General features: G+C 43.7%; 1 protein-coding gene across 1 annotated transcript in view; it reads left to right on the top strand.

Moving 5' to 3' along the window:
* SBF1 (SET binding factor 1) overlaps window positions 1-26,207 on the top strand; it is a 342,170-nt gene that overhangs the window by 103,542 nt on the left and 212,421 nt on the right. Inside the window, exons 6-14 of the mRNA XM_029615648.1 lie at window positions 4,198-4,303; window positions 5,213-5,345; window positions 6,406-6,514; window positions 9,500-9,613; window positions 9,903-9,980; window positions 10,698-10,811; window positions 11,138-11,266; window positions 11,479-11,577; window positions 24,409-24,613. Of these exons, the coding sequence (XP_029471508.1) occupies window positions 4,198-4,303; window positions 5,213-5,345; window positions 6,406-6,514; window positions 9,500-9,613; window positions 9,903-9,980; window positions 10,698-10,811; window positions 11,138-11,266; window positions 11,479-11,577; window positions 24,409-24,613 (1,087 nt within the window). The remainder of the gene's footprint in view (window positions 1-4,197; window positions 4,304-5,212; window positions 5,346-6,405; window positions 6,515-9,499; window positions 9,614-9,902; window positions 9,981-10,697; window positions 10,812-11,137; window positions 11,267-11,478; window positions 11,578-24,408; window positions 24,614-26,207) is intronic.

Here is a 26,207-nt window from a genome sequence, read left to right as displayed (position 1 = left end):
GTGGACTCTCTAGGCAGGAAGCAGTTTTTCCCTTAAGATGTGTTTCTGAGCATTTAATTGTCCCAGGCAGCAGAGCTTTAGGCCTCTCCATCGCAAGCAAAGAAGCGCTAAGCCCCACACTGCCTCCAAGTCAAAACCAGGAATGTGTTTTTGACTGTATCCAGATAATATAGCCATAATCCCAGTCTCCTATGCCATGTGCTACGATTTCTTGATTTCTCTCAGAGGCTTCTAGAAATAGAGGAAGTATGCCATCTGGTATTAGGCTAGGGCCTTAGATTCCTTCTCTTACCCCATACAAAATCTGCTTGTCTACGTTCCACTTCTTTCAGAATCTTGTCCTAGTACCAACTATTCATCTTGGAGGAATTAGCACCTATTACTACTATCATTTACTTAAGAAACCCTGTTTCTGTGTAGCCTTTAGTTTTCAAATTCATATGGAGCTTGCTTCAACTGAAGCCTCCCATCAAGCCTCTTATAGCATCATGGGACATTAATGTAGTTCTTACACAGTTGATGAAAGCCACTTTCGAGTCAATTGACTCTTGTGAACTCAATGTCCTGACCTAGAACGTCACATTTTGATGGCGGCTGCTTCAGCTTGCAGTTAGTGAGCTCTAGACTCTGGTGATTTATCCATCTCATCGTAGATTTCACTGTAATAGGGTGGTGCTCTGTAATCATTCTAAGATCTTGTCTAAGTTGGTGCTGGACTTCCACCTTAATTGGTCATTCATCCTGCCAGCTTTTTTCTGTTGGCCATATTTCCACAAAGATGAAAAGACTTCTTTATTCTCTGGATTGCAAGAACAAAATTTGTAATATGATGGGCTACAAATTAATGTAAATAAAAATTGTTACCTGGAGAATTCTTGAGCTGTAGAAAGTTCACCAAGATTTTTGTTTCATTTGACCCCAGAAGATCTGGGAATGTAGTGACAAAATACTCCATTTCAAGTTGGGAAGTAGATTTCTTCTCCTTACGCCCAGGAAGACCTGATCTCAGACGGGCATATCAAGGCCAACAATGCTGGGCTATGTGGACTTCAATCACTTATCTAAAGTTTACCTCTGTTGAAGTGATATGCAAGGCTGTGACCAAGTTCAATCTACATCTTTACATCTCAGCACTGTCTTGTCATGGCCTCCCACTATCTGTTCTCCATGGTCTATTTGAGTGGTAAATCCAATTTCATTCCTCCTAAAACCAATTTTTATAATCGGGGACTTTTTTCCCCAACAAAAAATACTTCCCAATCATTGGCGATTCTTGTTGTTTTCTCTTCTGTTTATTTGAAGACAACTCTTGACTCAGGGGAGTCCCATCTTCTGTGACTGAACTTCCAGTCTTCAGAGAAAGTAAAGTTGCTTACTGGAACAGGTGTTCTCTCAAGACAGCAGCTCACCGGTACACCCATTCATTCACTTCTCCTTAGGAGGCATTTTCTCCCCCTAAATTATAGAATTGTGGCAAGCTGCTGGGCCACTGTAGCATGGGAGCTACCATGCAAGGGCAGAGAAAGGCTTTTGCCTTTCTGAGAGAGAGCTCTGGAAGGTCCTGTCTGGTGCTAGGCACAGTGATGTGACTCACTTGTGTGCCTGATGAACTGTTGTCATCCAAGAGCACCTGTTATAGGTAAGCAACTTTGCTTTCCAAGATCTGAAGAGGACTTCGTGCAGCCACTAAGTCTTCACGATACCCTCCCATGCCAAACCTAGATCAAGCACACCTCTGTAAAGCAAAGTTGAGAATCTTCCAATTTTTTGTCTTTCGTTAAGTGTGTTGCTGTGTAACTGATGTTTTGTGCCATTAGTGACTATATTGTAGGGAAACTTACATTTAAAAAATGTATTTTGGCATTGATCTGGTGCCTTGCAACATTGTTATAAACCACTTTGGGTTGTTCTGTGGTCCAAGAAAGGTAACCTTTAAATGTGAAATAATATAGCATTAGATGATAAAAAGAGGAGTTGAAATATGGAGTTTGTAACTGTGTGTGTGAGATTTTAGCAGTGAGGAAAAGTCTGACCCACTGAAGGAGGGCACTTCCACTGATGGAGTAATAAGAGGAAACATCTCCTTCCCCTACCCCATTCTATGGTGGAGGCCTGATGAACTCGAGTATTGATTATCTGTGGTAGAGGGAATGAGAGATGTGAGTCAGCTGTTGCAAGGATTTTGGGGTGGAAGTTGATGATGGTCTGACACCAATACTGAGCTACCTTTTGAGATGGCTGTCAGGGGTTAGTGGGTAGCTTTTTTTTTTTTTTTTTTTTATAACAGTGGACTGGGATGTTAGTGGATTGATTATTGGAGATTGGAAGTGGTTTTGTTTAGATCGACAGTGATAAAGATTGTTGGAATGTGGGAGTGTATGAAAGTGACTGTGGCATAGAATATAGTGAGAGTACATTTGATCCTGTGAGGGGAACAGTAAGAGGGTACTTGGGCAGTTGTTCCTTCTTCTGGCTTCCTGTGATAGAATATTTGGGGGTAAGGGGTAGATTAGAAGTGTTTGTTTCATTTGGGGATGATGTCTCCAGATGGGTTGGTTTTGTACCTGCCATGACAGGAATGAACCTCACTCAAGCCAGGGAAAGTTGGATGCAATCTCAAGCTCTTAATACTTGTGTTGTGTCAGAGTACCTCCTGGCGCTGATAATGTAATATGTATAAGCAGCGTATCGAGGTGTGTATGAACGTTCTTTTTAATCAGATCAGTGGCACCTGATACAACTGGGACAATTCCTGTATCTTTCTGTCACATTTTCTTGGTCTCTAATTGCATGTGTTGACACTTGAAGATCTTCTGTTTCTTCAGAGATGGTATAAAATAGCTGCTTGGTACTGACTTTTCTACTAGTAATGTTGTTCTTGTGTTTTTTTTCCTCCTTTACCATTTCATTGTGTGGTGGTATCAATTCTGTGCTGTGTTTCATACGTCGCTCATTGTGCTATCTCTGTCTCTGTCCCAGCCTGACTTGGATGATGAAGGACTGGTATGGACAGTTTTTATTTTATTCTGTTTCACGTTGTGCCACTCATCTGATAGATTTTCTTTTGTAGCAACCCCCAACTCCAATAGGCACCATTTATAATGCCACCTGTGTGTACTAGGTTATGCACCTTTGTGTGTTGCAGCAATTATGCACTTGTGTAGAGCGTGCTAACAATGCTTCCTTGAGCTTTAATACAGCATTTAGTGTGCTCCTATGTATAGTGTCACATTTCTAACTTTTTCAGATCTCTAGTGCAAAATTAACATGACCTGCTATATCAACCTCCTGCATGTGCTTGAGAAAGCATCTATGAGCCTGCTGTGTGTCAGAATAAAATGCAGGCAAAGGTCACAAAGCGAAGTCTAGTGTGCCTATTATCCCTCCCTGTTTCAGTACCACAGCCCTTACTTTGCCTCTGGTTTGATCATTAGTAGTGGTAACGTATGAATACTCTATGCTTGTTCCATGCTCTTATGAATTAAGGTACTGTTATTGCCCCCACTTTTTTCATTAGGGGAGCTGTTCCATGTATCCGCCACCATGGTGTGACATTCCAACACCCCCCATGCCCTTCTGCTACACTGGGTCCATATGCCTTAGGTGCTTTTTAAACGCATATGTGTGTTTGTGGTTACTGATACATACTCAGTCTTGGTGGTCGCAGACGTTTTGATGAGAAGAGGATGTTTGTGTATGGAGAGCTTGCGCATGCCTGTGATGCTCCCAAAATGTTTGGGCTTGGGAGGAAACAGGGAGTGAGAACTTGCTTGTTCTTGCTTCTGATATTATAGAGTCCATATGATGGGGTGGGTTAGCTTGGCTACAGTAGATCCCTGCTGAGCAGATAGTGTGGTCACAGTTCTGTGCTGAGGGTGTGTGTGTGCAGAGAGAAGTTTGCTTGGGTCTCTTTTACAAATATATTCTTGGCATGTGAGGAAGGTTGATTAGTTTTGAATTGAGGGAATCCCTGTGGTATGTGTAAAAAAAAAAAAAAAAAAAAAAAAAAGATTGCTAATGGCTTTCTGCAGAGTAGGGACCTGGGGGATATGGAGAAGGTTAACTAGAGCCCTCTTCCAAGGATCTAGCTTGATGGGCGAGTTGGCAGAAAGGTTTCTCGCAGCCTTGTGGGGTAAATCCTTGAGGTATGCAGAGACTCCTGCAGACTGCATGTAAAATTGCTCTTTGTCTTTGCAGAGAACCATCTCACTGGGAGCAGGAGACCGTCAGGTGATTCAGACACCAATTAATGATTCGCTCCCTGTTAGTGGTTGCAGTGTTGCCCTAATTTTCAGACAACTAGGTAAGATACCGTTTTTAAGTGCTGAGAAGCGATACCCTTTCTATCAGAATCACCAAGATGCCCTCCCTTCCTTCCACCCCCAGACTGTGCAGACAATCTGGCAGCTCTAAGCACGCCCATCCTCTGCATTCTGCTATAGTAGATTTCTGTTTAAGAGCATTCTAGAGACCAGCTCAAATGTCTTCTATAGAAAGAAACACATTATGTCCTTATCTGTGTTAGCATGGGAAGGGATAGCACCTCAGTACTACTCTGCTGTGTCAGCATTGGAACAGCAGTGTGTCCAGTAGAGCAAGGCCAGATTTAAAATTTTGGTGCCAATAGACAGAGTGCCATGGCTGCGCTTCTTTGAAGCTGTCCTGGCACATGGTCTTAAAGCCAGCAGAACCAGCTTTGGCCTCTATATTTGGTGCCCCAGGCAGTTGCCTACGCCCAAATCTAGGCCTGCAGTTGGGCAGTGCCCCGGCTAGTACTGCTCTGCTATATCAGCCTTGTAAAGTCAGTGTGTCCAGCATTGCAACTCTTGTTCTGTCCCAAAGTATCGACACTGGAAGAACACTGCTTCCTGTAGTGCAGTGCCTCTCCTAGCATTGCCCAGCAGTGATCTTTTACATGGAACGATGGAATATAAAATGTCTAAATAAAATAAATATTGTCGTCATCCTTCCCCCGTACTGTGTCCTCCAGTACTGTTTTGCAGCATGAGTATTGCAAGGACAGCACCTTCACTACAATAGCAATGATTGTCATTTGATTTACATAACTGATTCGTTTTCTCTGTTTTCCTTTTTTCCCTTATTCTGTGGCTTGCTTTCCTCCTTCCTTATTTCTCCATTCCTTTTCATTTTTCCTCTGTTCACATTTTTTGATCCCTGCTCACTTATTTCTCCCCTTTGGCCATATCTGCAGGAATAACCAATGTTCTGTGCCTGTTTTGTGCGGCCCTTACTGAGCACAAGATCCTCTTCCTCTCTAGCAGTTACCAGAGGCTGACGGATGCCTGTAGGGCTCTGATGGCTCTCATGTTCCCTCTCAAGTACAGGTAAGTGAGAGCGGTATGAGATAAAGAGGAAATTTCTTATGCTTTCTCCTTCTCTTAACACTAAGCTCAAGATAAGAGAGATCCCATAGAAAAGTGGGGTCTTAGATGCTTCCCTTTTGCAGTAACTTTAGGAGATGAGAAACAGCCAGGCAGGCCTGGAGGGGAGAGCAAAGATCTCAGATGCTTCTCTTCAGCCCCAGCACTAAGTTCAGTTGGTGGAAATGTTTTGGTCTAAGGGTGACTACACAACCCTCCCTCTTGTTTTTGGTCTGATAGTTTCTTCTGCCTCCTCTCCATATATCCAGATCATTTGGAACCAATTCCGTGCTGGGGCTGTGGTGACATAAGCCTTTGTTTGCGGTTTTCTGAGCTTCTCCCCATGCCTCCCAGTCATTATGATAGTCTTTTAACTGAAAGGCATGGATCATGGATCCCTCTGGAACTTGGCTAAAGTGCGCCTTTGATCCAGTGCTGTTGGTGGATGGCTGGACTCGCACCTTCTGGCATCTGTGAACATTGCTTCTGCAATGTTTCCAGTCTCAGCTGAGCCAAGAAACAGAAGTCAGTCTTGGGAATGAAATCTGTGTCATCTGCACACATGGTCATGGTGTCACTGGCCTAGCCCATGCCTCTTCATGGACATTTGAGAGGCTGTTACTAGGAAGTGAGAGGATTCTGAGAGCAGAATGGAAGGAGGCCACACAGAGGAGAAGGGATTCTGAGAGCAGAGGATGTTAAAAGAAGGGAGAAAGTTTGTTTATTTATTTAAAAAGTACTTATTGCCTGCCCCTCCAAATACAGTCTGGGGGGTACAATACAACATACATAAGTCTCAAACAAACCAACAGTTTAGCAAGACAGTTTAGGCTAAAACATTTATCAAAATGATAAATGTTAAAAGATGATAAATCATCAAAAAAAAATAAATCCACAGCAGGGAAGATATCACACCGAGAAGAGGGGAGATTCTGGGACAGAGTATTAGAAGGGAAAGATGGTCATGCCAATGAATGAGGTCCTCAGGCATAAGTAACGGGTATATCTTTTTTCCCTTTCACAGCTTTACATATGTACCCATCTTGCCTGCACAACTCCTGGAGGTCCTCAGCACTCCAACACCTTTCATAATCGGTGTGAATTCGCTCTTCCGGAGTGAGACGCAGGAACTGGTGAGATTGGGGTTGATGCTACTATTTGTTTCTGTCTGATCACTCTTGCACTAAACAGCGAGACCATCGGTCAGTGCGTTTCTTGCACATGCATGCATCTCTCTCAAACTCATGAGACATGAATATGGTTCTCGCTCTTCTAGTCACTCTCTTTTTGGGGACTCTGTCACTATGGTGATGACTTCAGTTAGTGACTCGTGGGCCTTGGTGAATGATCTGCAATATATCAAATTCTCTAGTAGTCAGTGCTGTTCCATACATATTCAAAGGTCCTGCAAAACAATGTCAGAATTCCACTTTCCCTGTACGTACCCGGATCAGTCCAGACACCTGGGTTTTGCCTCCACACCAGCAGATGGAGACAGAGCAAGATTTGACAGGCTCTGCCACATATACCAGGGTGCCACCCACAGTCCCTCAGTCTTACTCTGTCTCCAGCAGATGGTACAGGTGCAGAACCCACAGTCTCTTTGATCCCTGATTGAAAAAAAGTTTGGAAGTATAGTTTAGTCAGGGTCTGGTTGTTTTTTGTTTTTTTTGTGATCTGTTTCTTTAAGTTAAAAAAAAAAAAAAAGGGTTAGAGCATATTTACTGCGTGGGAAGACTGTTCCTGTGGGCCTTCGGGCTCATTCTATGTGGTCTCATGCCGCTTCTTGGGCGGAATCTTATCAAGTGTCACCTCAGGAAATTTTCAGGGCTGCTACTTGGAAATCGTTACACACTTTTGCACGGCATTACCATCTGGATGTTCAAGCCTCGACTTCTGGGGGATTTGGTGAGGGAGAGCTCCAAGTGGGCCTCTCTGGTTCCCACCCTCGGTAAGTTGACTCTGGTACATCCCAGGAGTCTGGACTAATCTGAGTACGTACAGGGAAAGGAAAATTAGTATCCTTACCTGATAATTTTCATTTCTGTAGTACCACGGATCAGTTCAGAGTCCCGCCCTATTTAGGGTCTTATCAGTTTGGAGAGTTCCCGCTATTGTAGTCATGTCTAGTTCTTGCTTTTGCAGACCGGTTGCGTTATGCTGCAGCCGTTGGTTGCTGATCCCATTTGGGGGTGACATGAGCAAATTTTTTTCCAGTTATTTGGTTACTGTATATAGTTTGGGTTTTTTTATAATCCATTCTGCTTTGACATTAAGTAATACTGCCAGACTGTAGGTGGCACCAGCCTAGATAAGGCGGAGTTTGTTTGTTAAACTTCTGTCCCCATCTGCTAGAGCGGGGGGAGGTTTCTCTGTTTTCGTTCTCTGAGTGTATGTGTGTACAGAGTTTTTTTTATTGTGAAAGGAGCTGCTTTTACAGCACTGGAAATCTAAAAGCCCTCCACAGAACCGGTACCACATGGACAGGGCAATGCAAATTTCCCTGCACATCTGTACCAGTGTGCTTCAATCCTATCCTGAGCGTTTATGTTTGTACAGTCTTTGGTGCCTCCGCTGAGTCCAAAATTAAAGGGGCGGAGCAAAGGGGATCTGACGTTACATGTACTGTAGCCTTTTTATGGGACTTTATAAGATGGATTGCTGAAATTGTGGTATAGCAGTGTAAACTTTTGTGCTCAACTTTTGATGGAACAGTTTTAGATACTATTTGCTATTAAAGGAAACTTATTTGCATTGTATTGTTGAAATTCATTCCTCAGTTTTCTTTTGTTTTGTTTTTTTACCTGCTTCTGCTGCGTGGGCCAACAAGATTACCAATTAGTGCTGATTGGTGTTGGTTCTTTTTTCAGTAATGCAGACACCTTTCTGCTGGGTATTGGAGGGGAGACCACCAATTCATTTTTCATAGGCACTGAATGACTTTTTGTTGCTGCTGTCGTGAACTGGATTTGAAATGGTAAACCTGTGCCAACTCATTGAGGCATCTGGTTTAGAAAAACATCATGAAAAATGTGCATGTGCTTCTCTGTATTTTTCTTTCATTTTCTTTCTAATTTGTGTTGATTAGTGCCTGTTTTTCTACAACCTAGCTAGGTAGCTAATTCTATCAGTGCAACTCTATTAAGTATGCAGATTTTTGCATAAAGGATATTTACTTGCCTGTAACAACTGTTATCTCAAGATAGCTGCTTAGAAGACTGCAATAAACTTTGAAGGGCAGATGCAATAAAGTGCGCTCAGGTTAACCCACAGTTGAATGTGTGTTTTGGAGGCACTAGACTAACATCTGATGCAATAAGGGGATTAGCGCATCCAAACTAGCGTGTAACTAATAGTGCTCATCACATGTAAATGCCATGTAGATGAGCTATTAGCTATTACCCTCAATTCAAAAAATCACCGTGTGCCCGGCGTGCACTTTTTAACATGGCAAATCTAATGCCAGCCCCGGAGCTGGCATTAAATCTTGCCGTGCATCAAGGGCTCAGCTAAAAAGCAAAAATACTGCTTTCTGTCATTTTGCTCTGTCTGCAGCTGTTTTCACCAGTGCATTCAGGTTTTGTTTCTGTTGTCTGACAGTTTTCATTTTAAAAGAATGTAGAGCATCTATTATCTATATTCACTTGTACTGCTGCTTCTAATCCCTTGCTTCACCTAGTTGATACACTTATTTATTTTTAGATTGGGCCATGCCCCTGTAAAGTGAAGTGATTACAGCACCCATGAGCTGCAGAGGAAGTGAGCTGGCTGACATCAAGGTGCACAGCTCACAGTCTTCACTGGATGTGGGGGGATTAAACAGATGCTCATATTGAGCGTTGTTTTCCTAACCCACGAGCAGCCACATATCCTGGGCACCCGTAGCTTTGGAGCACTAGGTTGGCACAATTTCCCCTAGTGTGTCCTTTTTAGCATGCAGCTCGCTAGCATATTGCGTCGGGTGCCCAGGAGAGATGGTTGTGTGCGTGTTATGAGCTCTCGCCTTACCGCACATAATATTGCATCGGCCACTGGGTGATACCACTAAGCGAGGTAGCTGAGAAAGGGCTGCCTGCTACATTGACAGTAATGAGCCTTTTATTCTGTGTATTCTGCAGCTGGATGTGATTATTGCTGATCTGGATGGAGGGACCGTGACAATCCCAGAGTGTATTCACATCTCACTGCTGCCTGAGCCACTGCTGCACTGTACACATGCTACCCTCTCCCTGGTAAGCAGAGGAGCTCTTGATCACTACCTCTCAACTCGCGCACAACGTGTTTGGGATTATCTCGCCTGGGGCCATGATTGCAGCCTCCATAATACTTCCTGTCCCAGCTGGTCTGAAGGAAATGAATTGCCTGGGAGTCCAAGCCAGTGTCCTCCATGGCCCTATGAAGCACTACTTGGCTATTGGGAAGACACTTCTGATTTTCTTTTAGCTAATTTTATTTTTGGTAGTACTTCATTTCTCCATATCTCCCTCATAAGAGCTTTTGCTTGTTTGTGTTTCTCCACAGGTTCTGGATCCAGAGCTGGCGATTGCAGACTTGGCGTTTCCCCCCTCATCAGTCTCTGCTTCATCACTGAAAATGCAGGTAAGAAGCTGCAGGACCTGCAGAAGTTTTCCCAGCCCAGGGACTTGGGTGCATTTGTTGTGTGGTGCACTGCCTGTGCTGCAATCTACACAGCATCTGACACCAGGAGATGTCCCAACAAAACTCTACCATTTTTATTTACTGTGGTAAAACATTTATCTGAGAGCTGTGGTAGCCTGGAGTCTGGGATATTTAACAAACTTGTATACTGCGTAATCAGACTTGCCATATTGGGTCAGACCAAGGCTCATTCAAGCCCAGCATCCTGTTTCTAACAGTGGCCAATCCAGGCTACAAGTACTTGGCAAGAACCCAAAAGTAAATAGATCCCATGCTGCTAATGCTCAGTTAATAATAGTTTTTGGACTTTTCCTTGAACTTGTCCAAATGTTTTTTAATCCCAGCTATGCCCACCTCATTAAGCACATCCTCCAGCAATGAATTCCAGAGCTTAATTGTACATTCCCTGTACATACCCAGATCAATGCATTGTAGAGGTTTTCCTGTTAGCATTTTGGTTACTGTCTCTGACACTGGGATTTGCAGGATTTCCTCAGAGCTCCCTGGATACTGTTTTGGATTCTGGGATATAAGATGTGCAGAGTTGCAAGGGACCTTCCGTCTTCCATAGCAGGAATCCTACTTCTCTCAGCTACCCCCTCCCCTTCCCCGTCCATTTACATTGATTGTCACATTTCTACATTTCATCTCTTACAGGATAAGGAGATCCGAGCTGCATTTTTGCGCTTGTTTGCACAGTTGTTTCAGGGTTATCGGTGGTGTCTGCACATCATTCGTATCCACCCAGAGCCTGTTATTCGCTTCCATAAGGTGAAGAGAGACTCCGTTCCATCCCTGCCACCCTGCTTCTGAGTGGGAATCGAACAGTGTACTTGTTTTTGCTTAAGTGTAGGACTCTTTCACTTTCCCATGCATTTGATCTTTTTTTGTCTTGCTGTTCTGTTCTCTCTCTCTTCTGTCCCCTTTGTTTGTATACTCGATGCTGCTTCTCTCATGTTCCTAGCTCCGGTTTCTCCCTCTTCTCCCACTTGTATTCCTGATATTGAGCACTTAGTTTTCCTGTTCTCTCTGTCGTTTTTCTCCTCCTCCTCCCATCTTTGTATTCTTGGTAATGACTCCCTCCCTTCTTGTGGCAGGCAGCATTCCTTGGCCAGCGAGGTCTAATAGAGGATGACTTTCTAACAAAGGTTTTGGAGGGCATGGCTTTTGCTGGATTTGTGACCGAACGTGGTGCACCCTACAGAGCAGTTGACCTGTTTGATGAGGTAAGCAGTATGCGCTCAGCCCTCCTCCTCCTCCTCCCTGGGCTTGATATTCATTCTTTGTATTTGGCACTCACCTCTACCCTCTTCCTTCCAGGTGCAGTTATTTTCCTTTGCACAGAGCCCTTTTTCTCATTGGCTTCATCCTATAACTCTGCAATTGGCCCTCCTACTGGGTTGTGGTCATTCTCATCTCATCCTGTCTGCTTTTTCAGCTGGTTGCCTATGAAGCAAAACGGATGCGCTCTGAGGAAGGAAACTTTCAGAAAACTCTGAAACACATCAAAGAACTGGCTGAACAACTTTACAAAAATGTGAGTTGTGTTATATAACTGGAATGCCTGGAACTTTCTGCTTGCTTAGGAGAAATGTGCTAGGTCTATAAACAGTGTAAGCTGCATTTTAAGACACTGTTCAGTATTCTTATTGTATGTTTCTCTGAAGACTAGCAGGTTCGCCAAGTCTGATAAATGGGTTTCCTGTTTGTACCCCGGATCAGTCCAGACAAGTGGGTTTATGCATCCTTACCAACAGATGGAGGCAGAGAGAGAAAACTTTGGGGCACTGCTACATAACCGAGAGTGCCAACTGCAGTCCCTCAGTATTTCTCTGTCTCCAGCAGATGGTAGAGTGCAAACCTGCAGTCTGGAGTTAGGGGAAAAAAAAAGAAGGAACATAGATTGGAAAGAGGATTTGGCTCCCTGAGATGTTAGGTTCCTTTGAGGCCCATCCCTTGGGTGGAGCAGGGGGTTGGTGATCCCTGTCCTGACTCTTCTTGGGGGGGGGGGGGGGCTTTTGATAGCCAGGGTTCCTGGTTCGCTCACCCCCTCTGAGCCCTTCACTCCCTCGATGTACCTGGCTTCTTCAGAGTGTGGCCTCCAGAAGCAGGGAAGTAGTTCTGTTCCCTTTTTCCTTTTCTCACGAGTCTTTAAAAAAAAAAATAGCAAAGTGAAAGGGAAGGAGAGAGGGTGCGGCAGGGCTGAGGCAGCGGGTAAGTTCTTTTTCTGCTGGGAGGCAGGCAGGAAGGAGCGGGCCAAATTGACTTCGGTCGTCGGGGCCGGGTGCCGAGTAGTTCGGCACCGGTCAGTGTCAGGGACCGATTGCATCAGCAGTGTCTGTTTTTAGGCCTGACTGAGCCAGAATGCCGGCTCCTGCACAACACGGCAAAGTTTGTCGTGGCTGCGGGTTGAGGTGAGCTTGCCTCGATTTGGCCTTGTTTTCCCGCAATTGTGCCTGGGGTGGGGGTGGCAAGAACCTGAATGTGGCTGGGCCAGTTCTGGGGATCCTGGGTGGGAGCAGAGGAGCCGGTGGCTATTTTGGAAGCACATGCTGAGGTGCAGGCTGCTATTTGTGAGCCTTGGGACTCCCCTTTCATGCTGTTTCCTCTGGAAAAAGACCCTGCTGGTAGCAGGGGATGGGGAGAGGCTCTGGAGGTCGCTGATCAGGACTCTTCCTCTGATCCAGAGGCATTTTCTTTGGATTTTGTTCTCCTCCTCCATAAAGCTTATTTAGCCAGAAAGGATTTAGGGTCAAAGAGACCCTTCCCTAAGAAGTCCCAGGTGGCCAAGAAGGCTAGAGGATTGGTGGAATCAGGAGGGAACCAGCACTCATTGGGACTCAGATGGGCCGCAGTTTAGGAAGATTCCTTGGAAGGTACAGATGATCCTGATCAGATGCAAGGGGGTCCAGTGGTGCCAGACAAGGACCCTGTTGGTGTTTTGCAGGATCCGGACCAGGATCCAGTGGGATGCATTGGAGGATCCAATGCAAGATCCGGATGCGCAAGATCCAGATGCAGTTCCAGTCGCGGAAGGTGATGACCCACGAGTGGTCTGTTATGGAGGGAAGAACTAGGTCTGTTGATTCCCCAGGTGCTGGAGGATCTGGGGATTAAAGTTACCCAGGAGAATTTAGATAATGGAGGGTTTGCAGGGACCCCCTAAAGCCTTTCTGTTGCCGAAAAAGGTGAAGAAGCTAGTATATCGGGAGTGGAAATCTCCTGAGGTGGACCTAAAGGTAGCAAGGGCTGGGGAAAGGTTATATGTTCCACACTATGTTCCACACTCAGGATATACAAACCAATGAGAAGTCTTAGTTCCCTGTACGTACCAGGATCAGTCCAGACAGTAGGGTTATGTCTCCCTTCCAGCAGGTGAAGTCAGAGGTCAAAGTTCTAAGCACATCCCAGGGTGCCTCCTGCGATCCTCCAGTATTCCTCTGACTCCAGCAGGTGAAGGAAGACATCCCCTGCGGTCCTGTTATTTTAGTCAGCTGAGTAAATTTACCTTTATTTGTAGTCAAGGGATTTTTTATCCCTGGCTGATCTTTGACTAGATCTTCTTATGTTTAAAAAAAAAAAAAAAAAAAAAAAAAAAAAAATTAAGAATAGAATTAATTTGATGCTGTGTCCATTAGCCTTGACACCCGGAAGACTCTTATTATTCCCGGGCAAAGAGGGGATTTACCAGTGGGCCGGTCCCTCCCCCTTTCTGTGCCAGAGAAGTTTATATGCCTCTGAAGGGAGCTTAAAGATTTTTTTATTAATTTCCAGGGAGGTTTCATTCCCCTGAAGAGAAAGCTCCATTAACTGTATGGTAGTTTAAAAAAAAAATAAAAATTTAAAACTGTTAAGTTCAAGGCAAGTTTTATTATTTGGTAAGACACAAGCAAAATTTATTTCAAAGCTTCTCTCTTTCAGAGCTGGTTATTATTTTTACTGTTATGCCACGCGGTTATCGCTGTTCTGCCTGTGGAGAGCCGGCAGCACGGCTCTCCAGAGACAGTCTTTGCTTTCGCTGTGTTTCTGGCGGCGAAGGGCCATCAGAACTGCCTCTTGCCGGCAGAAAACCCGCGTACGCGCGATTCAAATAATTCACAGCCAGTTTCCTTGCCTAGAACGGCCGCGTCCCCGAATCGCGGGGAGCGGCGGCCATTTTGAATTTAAACGACTATCGCGTTGGCTCGCGGTTGGACGGAGGGGAACTCATTGAAAGTTTATCACCTCCTATTTTAGTCCCAGAGCACTCAAATTTGAATGAAAATGACAATATTCAGTCTTCTTTACCCCCGGGGGGGGGGGGGGGGGGGGGGTTAAAGCAGCCATTTTCATCACAATTTATTTTGCTTATGCATAAGGCATATTTGGAGGCTACAGCAGATACAGAATGTAATCAGCCACCCTCTGCTAAGATTCCTAAGCATGCAGAGGAATCTGTCACATTTAATTAATATGGGTCAGGATCCTGACTTACAAGACCCACTCATGGGATCATCAGCTGATAGTATTGATGAGGAGGTTATGGAATCAGCGTTGGTGGAAGGGGATGATCCCCAAGTACTGAGATTGTTTCACAAAGAGGAGTTAGATCCTCTTATTCCTTTTGTACTAGAGGAGCTGGCAATTCCAGCACCACAACCAGTGACTGATTCCACTCCTGGGGATCCTGTTCTCGCAGGGATTAGGGCTCCGCCTAAATCTTTTCCTTTTCATCCTAAACTTTTTCAGTTGCCTACTCGAGAATGGGATTTTCCAGAAGCTGGTCTTAAGGTTACTAGAGCTATGGATAAACTTTATCCACTTCCACAAGAAGTTGATTCTGCAGTTTCTGCCATTGCTAAGCACACCACAATTCCAGTAACTGGAGGCACTGCTCTAAAGGATTTTCAGGATAGAAAACTTGAGGTTCTTCTTAAACGTATCTTTGAGGTATCCGCTTTAGGTAGTACTGCCCTTTGCAGTAGTCTAATGCAAAGGGCAACTCTTCGGTGGGTCCAACAGTTACTTACCTCTCAGGATTTGCCGTCAGCAGAACTTGAGCAAGCCAATTGTTTAGAATTGGCAGTAGCATACACGGCTGATGCCTTATATGACCTATTACATTCTATGGCTTCCGCAGTTTCGGCAAGGAGACTTCTTTGGCTTCGCCATTGGGCAGCTGACGCAACTTCCAAATCTTGCTTGGGTTCTTTTCCATTTAAAGGATCGTTACTCTTCGGGAAAGAGTTAGAGCAGCTCATTAAAGATTTGGGAGATAATAAAGTTTATAAATTACCAGAGGATAAACCTCATTCCTATCGTTCGTTCAATACCTTTAGAGGCCGTTTTTGGGGCCAGAGAGATTCCGAACTGGTAGAATTCCATCTTTTTCTACACGTCAACAGCTTTCAAGGGCTCAGGTATGGGCCCATTCCTTTTGTGGGAGACGGCCTCTCCGTACTAACAGCTCCCAAACTTTTCCATCCTCCAAAACTCCACAATGAAGGTGCGCCGGCCCATTCCTTGGTGCCAGAAATAGGAGGACGTCTCACACGTTTTCACAGGGAATGGGTCAAAATTACCTCAGACAGTTGAGTCCTCAATATTATAAAACAAGGCTACGCTTTGGATTTTGCTCGCCCATTAAAGGATCTTTTTCTAGTATCTCCAAGCGGATCTCTTCTAAAGCAGCAAGTTGTTCGTCAAACCTTACATCAGTTCCAGGATCTAGGAGCTATTGTTCCGGTCCCTCTGTCCCAATATCGGACCGGTCGTTACTCCATTTATTTCATTGTTCCAAAAAAGGAAGGAACATTTCGTCCAATATTAGACTTGAAGGAAGTAAACAAGTCACTTCGGGTTCCTCGTTTCCGTATGGAAACCTTGAGATCAGTCATTGCGGCCATCCACAAAAACGAATTTTTGGCTTCTTTAGATCTGTCAGAAGCTTATCTTCATATACCAATTCAGGAATCCCACCAGAGATATCTTCGTTTCATGGTGTTGGGCGAACACTATCAGTTTCGGGCTCTGCCGTTCGGTTTAGCAACTGCACCTCGAGTATTTACCAAGGTAATGGTGGTGGTTGCAGCAGCACTTAGACGAGAAGGGATTTTGGTTCATCCCTATCTCGACAATTGGCTCATTCGAGCGAAGTCAAAGACTCTTTGCGAACTAGCGATCCAAAAGGTTCTGCTGCATCTTCATGTCCTTGGTTGGGTAGTCAACTTCAAGAAAAGTCATCTAGTCCCGATGCAAGTTTTGCAGTTTCTGGGTGCTCGATTCGATACGGCTGTGGGAAAGGTTTATCTTCCACAGGACCAGATGATCAAATTGTCGCAAGTTCGTCGCCTTTTGGATCTAAGTTTACCCACGGTATGGGACTATTTACAGGTTCTTGGTTCTATGGCATCTACTCTGGACATGGTCCCCTGGGCTTTTGCACATCTAAGACCTTTGCAAAGGGCATTGCTTTCCAGGTGGGACCCCAAGTCAGAGGAGTTTCATCTTCCTCTACCACTTCTGGAGCCAGCTCGGTCCAGTTTAAATTGGTGGTTGATACCGCGTCACTTGCAGGAAGGAATGGACATGGAGCCTCCTCAGTGGATATTAGTGACAACGGATGCCAGCCTTTTCGGTTGGGGAGCTGTATGCCAGTCACATTTGACACAAGGTCAGTGGACAGCTTCGCAAGCCAAGTGGCCCATCAATCGTTTAGAAACCAGAGCGGTACGACTAGCACTCCGCAGATTTCTACCACTTATTCAACATCAGTCAGTGAGGGTTCTCTCCGACAATGCCACGACAGAAGCGTACATAAACAGGCAAGGCGGCACAAAAAGTGGCTCCGTCGCCGTAGAAGCAGACATGCTAATGACCTGGGCCGAATCTCATCTACGCCGTCTAGCGGCATCGCACATAGCAGGAGTAGACAATGTTCAAGCAGACTTCCTCAGTCGCCAGTATCTAGATCCAGGAGAGTGGGAACTTTCCTGGGAGGCAATGAACATTCTCACTCAAAGGTGGGGGACTCCCAGGCTAGATCTGATGGCTACCCGTGTCAATACGAAAGTGGCTCTGTTCTACAGTCGAAGGAGAGAACATGGAGCGGAGGGAGTGGATGCCTTGGTTCTACCTTGGCCCAAGGACATCCTTCTTTATGTGTTTCCACCATGGCCACTAAAAGGAAAAGTCGTAAGACGATTAGAATCTCACGAAGGTCTGGTGATTCTCTTCGCTCCAGAATGGCCTCGCAGACCATGGTATGCGGATCTCATCAACTTAGCGATCGGTCCCGTCCGCCTAGGCCACCTCAACAACCTCCTTCGACAGGGTCAAGTATATTTCGACCAGGCGTTTCACTTTTGTCTAGCGGCCTGGCTTATGAAAGGTGGCAATTAAAAAAGAGAGGCTATCCAGACTCAGTCATCACCACCATGCTTAGTTCGAGAAAACCTTCTACTTCTCTCACCTATGTTAGTGTATGGAAGGTATTTGATGCTTGGTGTAGTAAGTCCGGTTTGTCTACGCGCAGAGCTACAGTTGTAGACATTTTGGCTTTCTTACAAGATGGTTTAAAAAAGGGTCTGGCAATAGGCTGTTTACGAGGTAAGGAGAATGGTGTGTCTATTGCTATGCATCAGGATGTTGTCCGTTTTCTCAAAGGAGTCAAACATTTGAAACCACCAATCCGGGCTATCAGTCCATCATGGAATCTGAATTTGGTTCTTCATAGTCTTTGTGCTCCTCCTTTTGAACCCCTTAAGCGAATAGCTTTGAAGGACTTAACGCTCAAGGCGGTGTTTCTCGTATCAATTTGTTCTGCTAGACGCATTTCAGAGATTCAGGCATTGTCTTGTCGTGAGCCTTTCTTGAGAATTTCAGATTCAGGTATATCATTGCGCACAGTACCATCCTTTTTACCCAAAGTGGTATCCTCTTTTCATCTCAATCAATCTGTTGACTTGCCAGCCTTCCCAGATTTGGATAAATCTTCTTCTCAAGCACGAGACTTAAAAAGACTTGATGTCCGCCGAGTGCTTTTACGTTATTTAGAGATCACTAATGTCTTTCGTCTTTCGGACCACCTTTTTGTTCTATGGAGCGGCCCTAAGAAGGGCTATCAGGCTTCTAAGGCTACCATTGCATGGTGGTTGAAGGAAGCCATTGCTTCGGCATACATTTGTAACGGTCGCCCAGTTCCTGATGGTCTCAAGGCGCATTCGATACGCTCTCAGGCGGCGTCTTGGGCCGAGAGTCATTGTGTTTCACCTCAAGAAATTTGTAGAGCGGCGACTTGGAAATCTTTGCACACTTTTGCCAAACATTATCGTTTGGACGTTTGCGCTCCAGATGCCGACTCTTTCGGCAGTAGTGTGCTGAAGGCAGGACTCTCCGGATCCCACCCCATTTAGGGCAGCTTTGGTACATCCCTACTGTCTGGACTGATTCTGGTACGTACAGGGAAAGGAAAATTAGTTCTTACCTGATAATTTTCATTCCTGTAGTACCAAGGATCAGTCCAGACACCCACCCAGTTTTTTTCCAGAGAGTTTGCTATTGAATACTGTTAATTTCCTTTTTATATTTTTCCTATGCAATGATTTAAGAAGCTCTGAATATTGTAATTTTTTTCATGTTATGTATTTGTTCAATTCATATATATAGTTGATCTAGTCATTGATTATCCTTCATGAGTTTCTGCTTTGTTATTCAAAATACTGGAGGATCGCAGGAGGCACCCTGGGATATGGGAGGTGCTTAGAACTTTGACTTCTGACTCCACCTGCTGGAAGGGAGACACAACCCTACTGTCTGGACTGATCCTTGGTACTACAGGAACGAAAATTATCAGGTAAGAACTAATTTTCCTATCGGCCAGTAAAAATTTATTGGATGTTCCCACAGTGAGGTTAGCGAGATTCAATTTAACCAGAGAAAGAGCTTTTTCGGTAGCGGGTCCCTTACTTTGGAACTCGCTTCCTAATATGTTGAGACAAATTGTCAATCATACCGAATTCAAAAAATCAGTTAAAACTTATTTATTTAAAGAAGCGTTTGGAGATTCAGGTAAATGATTTCATAATTAGCCTTGAAGCGTCACTTACTGTTTTATTTTATTTCAGCTGTTAACATCAATGTATAGTAGCTGATACTTTTTTAGAGGACATTAGTCTTGTTCCTATTAGTTTGATTTTTATTTTTGTTGATTTCTGACTTTATTCTGTTTTTGTAAATATTTAGTATAGTTAATTTAAATTTCAAAAGATAATTATTAGAATTAGGGGTTTAATGAATCCATTGTATTTTTTTCCCTACTTTACTATTTTTGCTTTATAGTTTTTTTCATTTTTATTTTTACTTTTATTTTTATTGTTTTCAGTATATTTATTTCTATTTACTTAGTTGATGCTATTTCTTATTTTATTTCATTTTTATTTTTATTTGATTTATCTTATATTTTATTTAAAATTACAGTTTTATTTTTTACATTTTATTGTAAACCGTTTTGGTCAGCTATTTGCTTGTGAAAGATGGTATAGAAATGTTTTTAAATAAAATATCCCTTGCTGGAGCAGACCTTGGAGTTGTGGAGAATTCCCAAAGTGGATACGACTGTGTTTGCGGTTACCAAGAAGATAACCATCCTGGTAGCGGGGGCAGTGGCCCTAAAGGATGTCCAGGATTGAAAGCTGAAGATTCTGCTCAAGCAGCTGTTTGAGGTTTTGGCTTTGAGTCTTCATACAGGGGTGTGGAAGTCTAATGCAGAGAGCCTGCTTGTTCTGGGTGCAGAAGGCGCGTGACAAGTGGCTAGGAACGGCGGCTGAAGCAGCGCGGGTGGCCCGCTTAGAGGTGGGAGTAGCCTATGTGGCCGATACTCTGTATGACATGGTCCAGATCTTCGCCAGGAGTATGGTCTCTGCAATGGCAGCATGGAGGATCCTGTGGCTGCGAAGTTGGTTGGTGCACTTGTGGTTTAAAGCCCTGCCGTTTAGGGAGGACTTGGATCAGCTTATGAAGCAGTTGGGAAAGTCGAAGGGTAATAAGTTGCCTGAGAACAGGAAGGCCCCTAAGATGTCCTTTCCACCGTGAGCTCACTTTCGAGAAGTGAAGAGATTCTATGGTGTCATAGAAGCAGAGTTCTGGTAGGCAGCATCCCTTTCAGAGTCAGTGCAGACCCCTGAGGGATGGTTGTTCTCAAGGCAGCAGTGGAACAAAGATTGGGCAATGAAGGCATGTTGGTCTACTCCTCCTCGAAGGCTATCGGAGGGAGGCTGTCCCATTTTTACCAGGAGTGGACCAGAATCACATCGAACCGGTGGGTTCTGGAGGTGATAAGAGACTGCTATGCTTTAGAATTTTCTCAGCTGCTCAGGGACGCCTTTGTAGTCTCCCGCTGCTTCTCTCTGTGCAATTGAGAGGTGGTGTGGGACACACTACATAGATTACAACTCCTGCACACCAACCCCTGTACCCCTCTCAAGACAGGGCCTACGTAGAGACAGGAGAGCCAGTACCCTTTCAGGTTAAAGCTCACTCCACTAAGGCTAAGACAGTATCCCAGGCAGAAACTAGACTGCTGTCTCCCGCTGACATCTGCCGGGCGGCGACGTGGTCCTCCTTACACACCTTCTCCAGGTTCTATCACTTGGATGTTCAGGCCCGAGAGGATGTAGCCTTTGCAAGGGGGTAGCTTTTGTACATCCCATTGGTCCTGAGTCCATCTGGCTACACACTAGAAAATGGAGAAATTACCTGATAATTTCGTTTTCCTTAGTGTAGACAGATGGGACTCTGCATCCTACCCATGGTTGCCCAAGAACGTTGCCAAGGAATTGTCCGTGAAATGAATATTGATTCCAAAAGGTTATGGGTAAGCTGTCGCCCAATCTGTAGATCAGGGCATTTATAATCTTCCTGGGATTCAGCATTTGTTTGGTTGAGTACAGTTACGGTTATCTGTTTTTAATCAAGTTTTTTCAATATGTCCACAATTGCTTTTGAAGGGAATACTGAAGGGCTGAGGTCACTGCAGGGGTGTATCTAAGGTGATGTTAGGGTTGAAACCTGACTCCGTCTCCATCTGCTAGCAGGTGGACTCAGGACCCATTGGTCCTGAGTCCATCTGTCTACACTAAGGAAAACAAAATTATCAGGTAAGTAATTTCTCCATTCCTTCCCCCCTCTCCCAACATTCTTAGTCTGATTATAGTAGTGACAGTGTTGGGCCAGACACCCTGCAATCACGGTCCCTGAATACAACCACTAGATAGCACTCTTCAGCTTTAGACCTTCATGAAGTTGACCAGAAAAAGCTTGCCAGTGTGCCATGCAGTGGAGAAAAGCTCTTTGGAGATAATGTCCAGGAAGAAGTGGCTGTAATAAAGGATTACCAGTTAATATATTGGACTCTCTTCACTGCCACATCTGAGCTATTTTCAAATGAACTGCCATCAGGATCTGTCATGTTTTAGGTAGCAGGGATGAAGTCTTCAACAAGATTAAAGATAACGCAAAACTTCATACTGCCATCCAGTCAAAATCGAGGTTGGGATTTTGACCTTGTCAATGGGATGTAGCCTGTGTCTGTCTTTGTTCTGGAAGACCTCCATGTGGTGGGGAGGCTGAGTTTTTTCATAAACCATTGACTTGTTATAAGCTGGGTTTTTTGGAAGTAGTGTACAATTAAAGATTTTATCTATTGACATTTCTTCCAAATCACCCTCTCAAAAGAGTGTATCAGCTCTTTCAAAATCAAGGCTTAGGTGAGAAATCTACTTCTTAAAGGCCAAAGAGGTCAAACCTGTTCCACCACAGAAAAGACTGGAAGATTCCGACTCTTCCTAGACTTAAGGGTCTTGAACACATTACTGAAGAGGGAATGGTTAAGACTGTTTCCCTAGGTGCTGTTCTTCCACTTTTAAACAGGAAACTGGCTACGTTCAATGGATCTCAAAGAGGCCTACACTCACAGGAAAGTTCTCTGATTTGTGGTGGAGCACTGTACTTCCAATATCACATACTGCCTGTTAACTTGCAGAGCTGATGCAAGATATTCATCAAATGCTTAGCTGTCGTCATTGCTTTTTTTCACAAACTGAGGTTCACGTGTTTCCCTACCTCAGTGATTGGTTGATTTATTTATCATTTTATTTATTTAAAAGTATTTATATCCCGTCCCTTCAAAGTTCGGGGCAGGTTACAACGAAACATTCATAATACTGACAAATTAAGATAAAAATAAGGTTACTTAAAATAAAATGTTTACTTAGAGACATAGAATAAATAGAACATAAAGGAAGGAAATGGTTAATAAAATGTAGTATATCATAATGCCTCTGTATCGCTCCATGATGAGACCATACTTTTAATACTATGTGCAGTTCTGATTGTCGCAATTCAAAAAAGATATAGTTGCACTGGAGAAGCTACAGAGGAAGGCAATCATAACGATAAAGGGGATGGAACGGCTCCCCTATGAGGGGAAAGGCTAGAGCTGTTAAGCTTGGAGAAGAGAAGGCTGGGGGGGGGGGGGGGAGATATGATTTAAGTCTATAAAATCATGAAAGGACTTGAGCATGTAAATTTGAATCTGCTATTTAGTCTTTCAGATAATATAAGGATTTGAGGGCACTCCATGAAGTTAGCAAGCAGCACATTTAAAATAGTTTTCACTCAATGGACAATTAAATTCTGGAATTCTTTGCTGGAGGATGTGGTTAAGACAGTTAGTGTAGGTGGGTTTAAAAAAGATTTGGATAAGTTTCTGGAGGAGAAGTCCATAAACTGCTATTTATCAAGATGACTTGGGGAAAAGCCACTGCTTATTACCGGCTTTAGTACCATGGGATCTATTTAATGTTTGGATATGTGCCAGGTACTTGTAACCGGATTGATCCCTGTTTGAAACAGGTTGCTGGGCTTGATGGATTCTTTGTCTGACCCAGTATGGTAAGTCTTATATTCTTATGAAGCCTGATGCTATTGTAGAACTCCTTGAATACCTTATGCATCTCTGTTTAACCTTAAAATTCTCCAAGGTACACCTTGATGCAATTGGTGTTTATCTCCAGCATGTAGAAGACCACCCATATTTCTGTTCAGCTTTAATTGCTAGTCATGCAGGTCTAGATTCAACTGAAGCTGCCTGCTGTGTCTCGGGACATGATTCTAACCCAGCTGATGAAATTCTCTTCTCCGCCTCTAAACTCTTGAGAGCTCAAGTACCTGACCTGGAAGGCTACTTTTTTTGTGATGGACACTTCAGCCCATAGAGTCAATGAGCTCCAGGACATAGTGGCTTATTCACCTTATGCTAGAGTTCATCGCAGTAGAGGGTAGTACTTTGAACACATCCTAAGGATGTCCCCTTGATCAGTCTGGATAAATGTATATTTGTTGTAAAAACCTGCATGTGAGGAGAGCAGTTTTCAGATAGGCCAATTTTCCTCGACAGATGTCTTTGCAAATTGTCCTGAGAAAGTCCACCCAACTCTTTGCTTCTTTTGACCGTCTGTTGGTGGTTCTTGTTGTTCTTCCTCTTTATTTTTGGTGAAGACAGCCCTCAGCTAGGGAGTCCTACTTGTGCGACTTAGTGAACCTGCTTGTCTTCAGATAATGCAAAGTTGCTTACTGTAGCAGGATCTCTCTCCTCTGAAGACAGCAGTTCCCCAGTTGTACAAAGCCCTCCCCCTCCTCCCCTTGGGGGAGATTTATTTATTTATTTATGTATTTATTTATTTATAGATTCTTTTATACCGCGGTACGTATAGACATACATCACCTCGGTTTACAGTGAAACAAATTAGCAACAGGCTTTACATGTAACAGTTTAAAAAACAGTAAAACATTTAACATCATCATTAAATTAAATGTTCTCTCCTTGCATTTGGTGAATTGGATTTGAGTCCTTGAAAGCTTATGCCTCAATAAATCCGTCTATAAGGCACCAGCCGCTGCTTTGTTTACTCCTTATATGTCTTGGGTAAATGGGAACTTAGTGAAAATGCAGAGCCAGCGCAGAATGAGAAGTCCTGTGCATACGCAGAAAAGATTTGTAATCTTTTCCAGAAAGCTCTGGAATTTTTCTGCTCAGCACCACACACAATCACCTGACCCTCTGAATTGCTGTCTTCAGAGAGCACCTGTTACAGGTAAGCATCTTTGCTTTATGTTCAGTGTAGCACAATTGGATTATACATTGCTGCATGCACATCAGTTATGTTTTACTCCGCAGTAGATAAAAGAAAGAAAATGGTTTGGAAAAAAAACATTGGCATTGTAGAAGACATTAAAGTGCTAGGTAGAATTAAATGAAGGCATCAACACAGCTAGTGGGAATTTAGGTGAAATTCATTGTAAAAGGGGATGTTTTCTTTTCTGGATGTAGGAAAATCCATACCCTGCAGTCACAATGCACAAAGTGCAGAAGCCCACAGAAGGCTGCCACCTACGCTTACATCAGAGGCGTTTTCCTCGCTTGGATGAAGGGACCGTGCAATGGATCATTGACCAGGCCACTGCTAAACTCCAGAATGCCCCTCCTGCTGTCAGGGCGGAAAAGAAGTGCATGGTGCCCTCTGGACCACCTATTGGTATGTTACATATTAGTCTGAGTGCCTGCTAGGGTGTTTCACTTCAGTCTTTGCATATTACAAAGCATTTTTCAAAGATAAGTCATCTTGCAAAGACACATTGCAATATCTCTTGCCCATTGGGGCAGGCTTTCATGAATTCAGATGGTTTGACAGCTCCCTGGAATTTGCTGTGGTGCCAGAGAGCTGGTCCTTAGATTCTCTGTTGTTCTTGTTGAAAAAAAGACTTGGAGCCAGACTTCATTCTAAAAACCCATCTTTTTAGACTTACACATTCTGAACCCTAATTGTCCAGCTTGCCATATTACTGATCCCACTTCTAATGGAGCTTTGTATTGGTAAAATAATCTTGTATTTTCTTACTTTCCTAAAAATAAAATTGCCTAACAATTGTGGTAATCCAGAGGGAAAAAAAAATACCCACAAAAATCTGAATATGGCAATCAAGTGGAGTGGAGGAGTTGGCTAGTGGTTAGAGCAATGGACAACCAGTGAAGCCAGGGTTCAAATCCCACGGATGCTCCTTGTGACCTTGGGCATTGCCTCAGGTATAAAGTTAGTTGTCCATATTCAGTCACTGTCCAGAAAAGCAAAGCTAGCAGGATAAACTTTGGAGATGTATTCAGTGGTGCAGGTGCACCATTGAATATAACTGCCTATTTTAAAGTTAGCTGGCTCTTTAGGACAGCTCTTCGGTGTGACCAGACTTAGCAGGATAACTTATCCACTAACATATCTCCTCTCCAAAATGCCCTAAGTTATCCAGCTAAATTTTAGATGGATAAGATATCCAGGTAACGTTTTGCCGAATAAGTGCCCAAATATTAATGTAGCCGGTTAATGTTTGAGTTATTCAGCTAAATGCTTCTGAATATAGACCTCATTTTGTAAGCTCTCTGGGGACAGAGAAATATCTCCAGTACCTGAATGGAATCTGCTTTGAAGTGCTGAAAGTTGGAATATAATTCAAATAAGTGAAGTCCTGTATTTGTACTTTTTCCTAGTGTCTAACTATATCATACCCACCAATGATTTTTTTCCTTCAGAAAATCTGACTAGTTTTCTTTTAAAGTTTTTAGTGTTGTAACCATGACCGCCTCAACTGATAAGTTCCATAATTTTCTCTCTTTGAGTAAAAACAATCCTCGCTTCTGAAAGTAGTCAGATTTCTGAAACTGTTTCACTTTCACATAGTTTGCACTAAGGGTTACGTACAAGTCATGGTATCATAACACCATCAGGGTTGGAGACTTTTCCACCTGCTATCAAGTTTGGTCGGCCTGTGATGTCAAATTAATTGGAACTTCCACCTAGTTTTGCTCAGTTTCAAACATAAGGTATACAGTGTATGAAACCTAGAGATCTAAAAAAGCCAGCAAGCCACAGAAAGAAGGAATCTGCTATTTTTGATGTGAAAAAGCTGGCTGTCATAGTATGAACTCTAGTGGCTCTCTAAGAAAAAGCCAATGCTACGGGAACTCAGCTGTTTTGAATATAGAAAGGTAACTCCTGCAGTTCTGAGTTGAAAGCCAGCAAAACTACTCATAGAAGAAAGCCATGCTTAAAATAAAAAAGGAGGCTCTTTTTAAGCAGC

This window comes from Rhinatrema bivittatum, chromosome 9 (genome assembly GCF_901001135.1).
Source record: "Rhinatrema bivittatum chromosome 9, aRhiBiv1.1, whole genome shotgun sequence".
NCBI lineage: Eukaryota > Metazoa > Chordata > Amphibia > Gymnophiona > Rhinatrematidae > Rhinatrema > Rhinatrema bivittatum.
The sequence above is the reverse complement of the archived record's forward strand: the minus strand, read 5'-3'. Positions and strand labels throughout refer to the sequence as shown.